Source organism: Patiria miniata, unplaced genomic scaffold (genome assembly GCF_015706575.1).
Source record: "Patiria miniata isolate m_02_andy unplaced genomic scaffold, ASM1570657v1 HiC_scaffold_23, whole genome shotgun sequence".
Lineage (NCBI taxonomy): Eukaryota > Metazoa > Echinodermata > Asteroidea > Valvatida > Asterinidae > Patiria > Patiria miniata.
In genome coordinates, this window is record NW_024037062.1 from 1,316,646 (window position 1) to 1,327,861 (window position 11,216).

General features: G+C 39.7%; 1 protein-coding gene across 40 annotated transcripts in view; it reads left to right on the top strand.

The window, feature by feature from the left end:
- The window catches only part of LOC119731256 (ankyrin-2-like), a 148,769-nt gene that overhangs the window by 133,971 nt on the left and 3,582 nt on the right, over positions 1–11,216 (top strand). For 33 of the 40 annotated variants that reach the window (XM_038204380.1, XM_038204348.1, XM_038204352.1 and 30 more), the window contains 7 exons: positions 1,070–1,105; positions 3,770–3,890; positions 4,802–5,020; positions 5,718–5,888; positions 7,771–7,836; positions 8,850–8,924; positions 10,860–11,127. In XM_038204380.1, the coding sequence (XP_038060308.1) occupies positions 1,070–1,105; positions 3,770–3,890; positions 4,802–5,020; positions 5,718–5,888; positions 7,771–7,836; positions 8,850–8,924; positions 10,860–11,127 (956 nt within the window). The remainder of the gene's footprint in view (positions 1–1,069; positions 1,106–3,769; positions 3,891–4,801; positions 5,021–5,717; positions 5,889–7,770; positions 7,837–8,849; positions 8,925–10,859; positions 11,128–11,216) is intronic. The other 7 variants (XM_038204350.1, XM_038204388.1, XM_038204361.1 and 4 more) reach the window with 6 other exon arrangements.

Below are 11,216 nucleotides of genomic sequence, written 5' to 3' on the forward strand. Positions count from 1 at the left end.
TCTGAAACATCAAACTAAAAAGTCAATGAGTAGTTAGCTTTCATGAAGTGCTAACAAAAAGAAAACAGATTAAGCCGTGTCCGATTTAACTTGGCTATGGCTAAAATTAACACACAGGTCTATGGGAAGCGGCTGTGGCTGCTGCCATAGGCACGTGTGTAATAGCAAGCCATAGTCCAGTAATTCGGAAACATGGCTTTAGCACGTGTGCTGTGTTAGATATCTGCGGCTAACCTTAACAATCACAGTTCTGTACATGTTCAGTATCGTCAGAAAAAAAAAAATCAAAACATTTTTGCCAATTGTAACCTACTTGAACAGTAGGACTTCACTATAGTGAATGGAGTGGGACCACAAAATGTTGCTCAGTATGGCAGTTTCATTCAAGCACTTTTTTGCTGTCAATGTTCAGTAGAATTGTATGTAAATTTTGGAAGCAAAAGGAGGATGTGGCTTATAGCCCAATGGTCGGTGTAACATCATCCTACCGTACGACCGTGAAACTCAAAACTTTTAAACTTTACATTTGGTCTCAAACTAAAGAACAAGTTCGCTCTGCGAACACAATGGGGTCAATAGCTTTTGGTTATCGGCTCCGTGTACAAGCACCCCCTCAACGATTACAAAAGGAGAGTTGGGGGACCACTGGAAGAGACATTGGAACAAGTTTCTGATGATGCCTGGCGCAAACTCGAAGGTGCTATTGCTTGGGCGCATTTGAAGTTAACTTAGTCGTGCGTACTCTGCGCCATACCCGCATGAACCAGTCCTGTTTACTGGGCTTTAGCATGTGCGTGAAAGTGGTCTCGATAGTGGTAGAAATGCGCCGTTTACTGTTCGTGCACAGAGTCGATAATTGAAGACTGCTAACGCTAAAAGCCGAATGGGTTATTGAGATATTATCACTGAATGTTTGGTAAAGTTTTCAATTATAGTGGCGTCCTACTGTACTTTTTTCACCCTCACCCCACCAACCACCTCCATCTCCCCCCCCCCAAAAAAAAAATCCACCAGAAGCACCCCACATTCATATATTTTTTTTTCTCCTTCCTTTCTCAATCTTCCTCAGGAGCAGGATCAATCGGAGACAAGCTTTCACAGAGAGGTACTGCTCGCTAAATAAGACGGCCAAACACTGAAGGATGCCTACAAACAATAAAAGAAAAATAAGCAAATCCAGCCGCAGCGCAATCCCCGACAGAAATGACAAAAGAAATGGTCAATGTTGCATGTGTTTTATGTGGACCTGCTTGCTCAACCTCCCTGAGCATTGTGTATTCGTACTGATTTGCATAAAAGAAGCATCACCTCATGAATATGCATGAAGTATTGCTTTATTCTGCACTTTTTTGTTTATTTTTTTATGTTCTTATCACATTGAATCACCTACAAAACTTTTTGGTTTTAATTAATCATAGAATAAATCTCTGAATGCTTTGCCTTTACTTTAATAATTTACTTTAATATTTTTAATAATTAATCACCTGTTTATTACTCATCAACTGGACGATTTGATTTTGTTTAATTTATTGCCACTTGCTAGAATTGGAAAAAAGTATTGTCGAAAAGTTTGGAGACTGATTTATTTTCATACTTTTGTGTTGACTTAATCGAAAGGTATTTAATTTATTGCTTTATAATTAAATATGCTTTCATTAGTTTATCACTTTGTGTACATAATTTATTTTGCTTGTTTTTGCCTGGACATGTATTTTGCGAATACTGATGATACTTACATGAGCTGCATTTTAAAAAAACAAATTGTTACTATTTTTTTATTTATTTGTTTTTGAGTGTGTCTTGCAAATGAAAAAAATTGTCCTGCATTTTTGAATTTGCATTTGCTTCAGTTTGTTTTTAAACGATACGTCTGTAAGGCGGAGCAAGGAAACTTTAAGCTGCAGCAAAATAGTTTGTCCAGCTGCAAACCCCGATGCCTGCTGAAAATGCCCCCTTCCGACGCCTTGTATCAAAATTCCACAGCAAACCTATCGCAATTGATTCCTGGTGTACACATTAGGCATGTGTTGGATTTGAGATTCCTGATATGTGCAGCAGATGTAGATCTTGAAGAAAATAACAACTGTCAATTTTTGGAGTTTCATTAAATTGAAAATTAGCAAATTTTGCTTCCAGCCTGCCTGCAAAGAATCCCCTACCCTAGTCAAACAGATCGGTGCACAATATGATGAAATTGTTCATATCATGATAAAAGAATGAAATTTGGCACACAGACTATATGATATTTTGGCTATAGGGACACCGCAGATTTGTCTTTTGAACAAAATATATTATGATAACATGCAGTGGCTGCCATTTTGAACATTTTGAAAATTGCTTGTTATCCTATGATAAAATTTTGCTCAAAGAACAAAATTGCAATGTCCCATATGATAGCCTAATATCTTTCCTATGACATACTGTTACTTTGTGCCAAATTTCATGCTTTTATCACCAAACTGAGCAATGTTATCACCATCTGCTGTACTACGAGCCTTATTGTTGGAATTTCAGCATGACCATTTTTCATTTTACCAAATTGTCCTTTCCCCAATCCTTTTACCCAAGAACAATCCCCATCCCTTCCCTTTCCACAACTTCCACTGATCAAACATTTTTGCAGTCCTTTATCCTTTTCAGTTGAAAACATGATTTACATACCACTTTTAAATACCATGTTAAACCAACAACTGTGATTACTCATCTACATCTTTGCATTATGTATTAACATTTCACTAACATTATGTATGTGTACGTTTTGTATGTCATTGTATAATTCTCGTCTAGTTCATAAATTAAATTATATATAACTAGAAAACTGCACATGGATTTTTCATATTTCAGATTTATGAAGTTGATAAAACTTTGATGTACATGTAGATACAATTTTTCACGTACCGGTACATGGAACATTTTTTCTTTGAAAAAAAAAGGAAGATTTTCCCCCATCATAGTTACCATTTTAGTAAGATTGTATTTTTTTTTTCATCAAATATTCGGACTAAAAATGTTTGAGTCATAGTCCTATTTTCACTTATAATACTTGTAAACCATAGGTGTATTTAGGACACATGACAATCAATTTTGAGCATTGCTGGATTCGTGTACTACAGCAAATCTTTCCGTTGGAATTTTTTTACTTTTGAGAAAATGTGGTGAGACAAAGGGATGTGGTGCAAGTGGTGTGGTGAGTTTAATCTTGAAGAGGCGAGTGTTGTGTGGTGAAAGTGATATCTGGTGTTGATATTTGTGTATTTTGTTTCTCGTGTGCTGACGTCTTTGATCTGTTCGTGACGTCCATTTTGTGTGTTGTTTTCATTCATGTTAATTTGCTCGCCATATGAAAGTTATTTTCAACCCTTTTTGCCCCAATAAACAATAAGGCTTTGTTTTGTTTCTCTGAAAGCTTCCCCCGAAATTGCTTAAAAGAAACCTTTTATTTTTGCAACAAAACAAATGCCGTAAAAGTTCATCTGATATGCTCCAATTGTTTTCTTTGTATATGTAAAAAAAAATACACAATCATTGAATGTTTTCATCTTCATTTAGGAATGAATTTAATTGAAATGAATTGCCAATCTTATGAATGTTAATCAACATCAAATTATTCCAGCTCTCTGGTCATGTCACTTAACCTGACATTGATGAATATTCATGTCCCACCGTGCCCACTTTGCATTAAAAAAAACATAACCCCGCCCACTTTTCACTCTTGTTGCACCAATCACAATGCATGCAACCAGTTCTATGCATTATTCATTACCTCCAGCCGCCAATCGATGAGCAGTTTGAAGCAGCTGACAGACCAGACGTGCCGGAGGAGAAGCCCAGGGCTACCCAAGAGGACCTTGATGCCTTAGCCGACGCCTTCAATGAATTCAGCATGCCAAGTAAGTGACAATGAAGTCATAGCCATACTCTCAATGAATTCACCATACCAAGTAAGTGACAATGAAGTCGTAGCCATGCTCTCAATGAATTCAGCATGCCAAGTAAGTGACAATGAAGTCGTAGCCATATTCTCAATGAATTCAGCATGCCAAGTAAGTGACAATGAAGTCGTAGCCATATTCTCAATGAATTCACTATGCCAAGTAAGTGACAATGAAGTCGTAGCCATACTCTCAATGAATTCAGCATGCCAAGTAAGTGACAATGAAGTCGTAGCCATATTCTCAATGAATTCAGCATGCCAAGTAAGTGGCAATGAAGTCGTAGCCATATTCTCAATGAATTCAGCAGGCCAAGTAAGTGACAATGAAGTCGTAGCCATATTCTCAATGAATTCAGCATGCCAAGTAAGTGACAATGAAGTCGTAGCCATATTCTCAATGAATTCACTATGCCAAGTAAGTGACAATGAAGTCGTAGCCATACTCTCAATGAATTCAGCATGCCAAGTAAGTGACAATGAAGTCGTAGCCATATTCTCAATGAATTCCTCGTGCCACGTAAGTGACAATGAAGTCATAGCCACAGCCTAAATGGATTTGGCTTGTCAAGTAAGTTTGCAGCCTTAAAGATACTATCTTGCCATGCACGTGTTGATGGTGGATGTACTAGCGCCCTCAGTTAGTTTGTTCTCCATTGTGGATTAATATCAAGCTATATGCTTGGCAAAAAAACTAAATGAATTTTTCTGTCAATGGCATGAGAAAAAAAATGTAGCTCTGTTGCACAATAATCAATATTTCTCTTATGACTTGCTTGTGCCAAATTTATTTAATTTTGGACCTCTGAAGATGGCAAATTGTTACGAAATGTGGAATTGCTTCAAGTATTATAACATTTTCCCCCGAAGCGTTTGAAGATGAAGACGAGCCCGAATCTTACAAACCAGTGAACGGCGAAGCCGAGGAGGAGCAACCAATCCAAGGACATGACATCAGCACGGAGGAGTCGGCCCCGCCCACAAGACGCCAAGAGGAGGCGGGACCTAGCATCCTGACGCCTGACGACGAGAGAGAGCTACAAGAACTCTGGGAGCTGACTCAAGAAATGCCAGAGAATGCTTCATTAGGTAAATGCCAAAAGTGTCCAGTCATTCTGTGAAAAAAATCTCAAAACTGAAAGATGTGAATGATTTAAAATGTACCACGTTACGTCGCACAACTTGTGGTACGATAAGGTTGCACGGTCCCTGCTGTTATGTTTCAGAGTGGGCTTATGTGATACATTAGGATCATTCTGCAAATTTAGGGTTCAAAGTGTGACTTTTTCCCCTGTCCCTGTTACCTTGGTACTTTGTATTTTACCATTCAAGTATCATTCAAGGATAAGAATGAATTCCAAAGATTTTTTTGTGTTGGGTATATGTAGGTACCGGTAGTTTGCTATTCAAAATTACTCTTTGAGCCAGTCTGCATTAAGGAGTGCATCAGAATTAGAGGTCAGACGTAACGGGGACAGAAGGTAAAAAGTGAACCCCAAATTTATAGAATGACCAACTTGCCAATAGTGGTGCGGTGTTTAGTAGTATCAAGTAAGGGTTTTTATGTTAACGGCCATCTCCAAATGACATTCTAGTGATGAATCGCCTGCTGACCCAACAAGCTTGAACGTTGGGTCCTAAGACATCTCATTAGCAATCAGAATGTCATGGACTTTAGTCCCACCTAAGAAAACTTGTTTCGTTTATCACCCCCAAGACAGCATTAAAAGAATATTTGCGACCTCCAGTGATGGCAATTGATCAGATAACGATTACAATTTTCTAGAGTTTACCCCAGTCGCCCAGGCTGCCCCTGTGGTACAGTCCTCGGCTCCCGTTGTGGAGCTAGCGCCAGACTCGGATCGTTACGACGGCGACTCCTCGCCTGAGGAACGTCGGTTCTCAGACAGTCCACTGAGTAGCGCGTCGGATGACAGACAAGGTGAAGACGCAGATGGTGATTGTGTTTACTAACTTCAGACATTGTTTATAAACCATTAGATTTGCACCAAACTTTCTCGTCTTGAGTTCATCGGGATTTTAGTGCATCACAAGTCATAAACAAGGACGTGTCTGTAACAAGTTGATCACAAGTTAACAGCAAGTCAATCACAAGTCCATCACAAGACATTCCAGTGTCAAATTGCAAGTTGGTTCACAACGAACGGGGCATGACAAAGGAATGCCACCGGACACGATTCATTTCGTTATCCTGTCACTTAACCTCTTGCCGCCGGGTTTGTATGCTCGCTGCACAGGCTTACACGCATCACCGCACAGAGCCTCTGCACTAGCGGCACCGCACTGCTAGTCATATGCCTAGCCACTACCCACAGATTTAATTCCACGGCTGACCACATCATTCCGGAGTGTGGCTTAGCCGTCAGCCGGCGTCAAGGGATTAATGGAGACTGAATGACTTGTGATTGACTTTGTGAGGATTTGACACAAACTCCATGATGGCGTGTGGGAAAGTTTGCATCTCACTGCACAACACATAGGCCATCAGCCTGGGGGTTTGGTCAGTATCAAATCGGAGCATAAATTATAATAGTGCGCATGTGCAAGGTACACCGCCCCTAGAGTGGTAACAAGCAATTTGATGACCATTTTAAAAAAAAAGGTGATAACACCCAAAAAGCTGCCACCGTTACAATGCTATCACATATTTTCCAATTCTGGAGGTGTACCGATATACCTTGCCAAAAATTGCTATGACGATTATTCCCCTCATTTGATACCGGTGGCACAAATTTTGGACCGAGGCTGATGGCCTAACAGAGGAGTTTTTTTTTTTTTAAAGTTCATAAGTTTTCAAATTCTCACTCACAAATTTTCACCCACAAATTTTCACCGGAGAGGTAAATTTGTTATTCTTGAGTCTGCATTCAAGACATTGGCTTGAATGTTCTTATACAGACAAGAGAGGAAAAGAACCAAATCTTCTATTATGAGATGAGAAAAGAGGGGGAAAAATCATTGGAACTTAGTCCTTCATGTTTTGTGGTTTAGTTGGGAACCTAAGCAACAGCACCGCCACAAGTATTAGGTGTCACCCCAGTACTTTTTGTAATCGATCCTTCGTTATTTTTGTGGGTTTTCAAAGGTTTCAGTCGTGTCTGTGTGTATCATCTCTTTCCTACCAATGCTAAAACTCATCTAACCACACCCATCGCTGCGTATCAAAATCTTGCTAAACATTGTAAATTACATCTGGGGTGTATTCTACTTACACGAACATGATTGTGTTGTTGGCTAGGCCCTGTGAATGTGCTCAACGCAGATGGAACGATAATGTCACCGAAAAAGTGGTGTAAAAATGCGGCGCTCTGTATGCCAATCCTACATGTGTCACTGTTTGGATAGCAACTTTTAAAATAAAAAAGAAAATGAATCCTGCGTTAGGCCTATGTCTCCAGTAACAATATGAACTGACTGGAGATGTAGAAATCTGAAAATTTCCGCCCCACCAGAAACATTACATTCATTGTGTGTGTGTCGGCCGTTTTGCAAAACATACCGAAAACACACCATTTAACTTTGTTGCAAACTTCGCCAATATTAGTGGCAAACGGTCAGTCCCACTTGCACAGACGATGCCAATGTTGGCAAACGTTGGCATTGTTTGTGTAAGTGGAATGAACCCATTATCTCTCATGCTTCAGTTAGGAAGGTATTATCAAAATGAGTTCAATAGCCCTAACAGTCCTGAATCCTCCAATTTCAATATGATTTTGCACACCCCCTAGGGAGTTAGTTAGGGTTAAATATCATCTTTTTGGCCCCCCCCCAAAAATGTCCCCCCTCTGAATTTCGAATTGTCTCCTTCTGTCTAACAGCTGGCCCCCCTGAGCCCAAAACTCCTGAAATCACTGACTGGGACGAAAACCCTCTTTCCCAGAAAGGTAACAAGAGTAAAAAAGAACATGAAAAACATCGAAGTTCAATAACGGTTTTGGAATGGCAACATTCTTGATGTCAAATGGACCAAATTGAATGTTGAAAATCGCTAAGTTTTTGTTTTACAAATTAATAAATAGAATGAAGTACAACTACTACCACAATTAGCTTTGAATGTTTCCCTTTTTTAACTGTTGAACTCTAACTTTTATTAACATGATACTCGAAAGAAAACAAGTTCTCCCATTCGCCAATTTGAAACATGGCCCTAATGATTTCTAGCACTTCATGATTTCTAGCACTTCAGATTTCTAGCACTTCATGATGTCTTCTTTAACACCAAAAAGCATGGGATTCAGTGTGTACCTCTAAAGATTGTATGTTTCCATTTTCATAATAAGAGCACAATCAGACTGAAATTTTGTAAAAAAAAATTGTTATTAATTAAACTTTAGTGAGTTTTCTTCTGTTCACAAGGAGATGTAACACAGCATGTAACATATAACTCTAGACTTCAAACTGAACTTAACATTTGTAAGATGTTGGAAACTTTATTAAAGAATCACACTGATTTTGCATGTGGATGCAAGCACAGTATCCTAAATAAGATACTGATATTGGGGAGCCTTGTTTTGGAGACCTAGTTTCAAATTTATTTGGTTTGCAAAGGTTTCAAAATGAAAAAGACCGGTGCCAAAGTATGCCTCACTGTGGTAATTTGCCTGGACTTCTTGGAGCATGACCAATATGGCTGCATTTACCAAGAACTAGGGATAAAAACAAATAACAGAGTTGAGCCAACAAAAGTACATAATTGTCATCAGAACTAAATCAAGATTAATTTTAACATTTTCTTAACGAATCAAACGCATTTTAATAGCTTAGTAGACAAAAAGGGTGTTTTGTTAACGTGTTGTGAACTTACTTTGCCTGCCTTGTCTGAAACTTTAACATCCATTTCATGACCTGCCCCACATCGTACTAACTGATGCCCACTTTCTGTTGTCATCGGTGACAGAGAATCTGCCCAAGATATCCACAGAGCCGACCGTCGAGTTCCCTCCCGACATCCAGGAACCGGGCGAGGCAAACGGTGAGGAGACTAGTGCAAGTCTACCGTCCATCTTCCCTCAAGCTCATCTCATGATTATTTCCATTTTCAACCTCCACCCACACAATGAGAGTCATGTTGCAAAAATATTAAAAGAACCACAAATTAAGAAAAGCAATATTTGAATCAATTGTCGAAATAGGGCTTGGCAAACCTCAAGGTAAACCTTAAGGTAAACCTCAAGTTACCCCCTGTTTAACTGCACCTTCTCCCCTCACCCATAACTAACAATGCTATCTGCATGGTACTTTCCCTTTAGATGACGCTTCTTTCCCTTCAAATTCCTTGAGTGTACTAACATCTTTGTCCAGCTGTTTGCAATCTGTGCTTTTGCAGAAAAGTCTGGCATGAATTCATCACGGAACGATCTCAGGATTGATTGAAACGTCTTGTCTCCTGCTATAAACCAAGACCCGTCAACTATCTTGTGTGGAAACTCTAATTCCACTTTGCCTCCCTTGTGGAAAGATTCCCATATCTGGCCATCATTTGTCACCCTGTGCACAAACCGTATGAGACTGGTCTGAAAATTTCTAACTGTTTCTCAGTAAATACTTCAATATTTTCCCTGCTAAATTTGACTTTTTAGGACAAATTATCACTTTCTGATGGCTGATAGGTCACTGCAGGGAAGAATAAGTGATGACCAGATATGGGAATCTTTCCCAGTTTCAAGTTGTTTACCGATCATACAGTGAGCAGTTTCCCGTGATGATTTAATAATTTGAAAAATTTCCAACAGCTTTCTGTACAATTTCTGTACAAAATTACTCACTGTTGAAATATCGTTGCAGTGTACCATTGTGTAGCTTGGACAGTTGTTAAGAACAGTTTCCTTGTAAGCCAGTTTTGCCTGCTTTGTTGATACTCGGCAATTCTTCTGCCAAAACTCCCACATTTTCTCATGCAGTGCTTCTTAATTCATAATCATTTACAGGACTTCATGTTGTCACCGTTGTTGTGTATTTGAACCATCGTCTCATCCAAGTCCTATAACACTCCTTGCTAACATTTCACGTGATATTATTGTGTACTATGTCACTAACAATTGAGACTTGTTACACAAAAAGTGAAACGAATGCTGCAACCTGACGCCTCTTTTCCTTCATATATCATCTCAATATATTAAGGGTCAGTCATTGCGAAAATGTTGATAAGACACAAATCTGGGACTGAGAAACATTTCCAATTTTGTCAGGAAAACTTAGAAAATGTTCCTGACTCTCCATCAACTTTGTACCCAACCGCTGAAGTGGTGTCAGGATGCAACATTCTTTCCAAAACAGTTGATATTGTACCGTCTGCCCTGCAGTGAATCATTCTTCATCATTTTTGTTTTGCAGAGAGTTGACATGAGATTCCTCAAGTTCATAACACGTCGTCACAAACACCGACATTGAGTTCCAAATCTGTTTTCCCCCAAATATTTGTTAAACTAATTGTGTATTGTTGTCAGCATGACTGGAACTAACAACTGATGTGTTGCTGTAGTTAACAGCCCAAGAAAGTATCCTGTGTTGAAATATTAGTTGAGCCCAATCAACTCAATTGCTGAACTTCAGAGCGACAAGCCACTCCTTGCACGATACCCTCTCAATGTCACAAGAATACTCTCACTTGTTCCTGCTTGAAATCGATTGCCTTGTAGAACCTGCCTGTCAATCGACCAATCAGATAACAACTGTTAGTCAGGTGACCACAGTCAAAATCATTCACACGCACTGTGAGAAATGTTCACAAACCAAAGGTGGGTGAGACTGATGACAGAATCCGGTACTGTTCATTGCAGCACTAGTAGATTGAATTAGTTACAACCGGCAGATGCTACGAAATGCAGTTTCGATTAAACTGCAAAGTTTGGGATGTCGCCGTCTTTGAACTCCACAAACCAAATGCAACTTTTATTCCCTTACACAGGAGACCGACCGTACCAATACGAAGCCCAGCCAACCCAGGCACCGGAAGACCAGCCTAGCGATGCTGTCTCCAAACCGACAGTGTCAGATCCCAGCGAGGATGTCCAAGAGATCGTGGAGGAGTTTGAAGAGGAGCTGCCGGACGGTACAATCCGGAAGGTGACCAAGAAGAGAATCATCCGTCGCGTCATGCAGACTGTTGAGGTGGATCCTAACGATCCAAACTTTGTCATGCCGCAGGGAGAAGCTGATGCTGACGGAGTACACAGGTTCGTCACAGTTTGACAAATGGTGCATTTTTCTTTTGCATCAGGTTAGGCCCAAAAAGTATCCGCTTTCTGGTCTGCATGCGCATTGC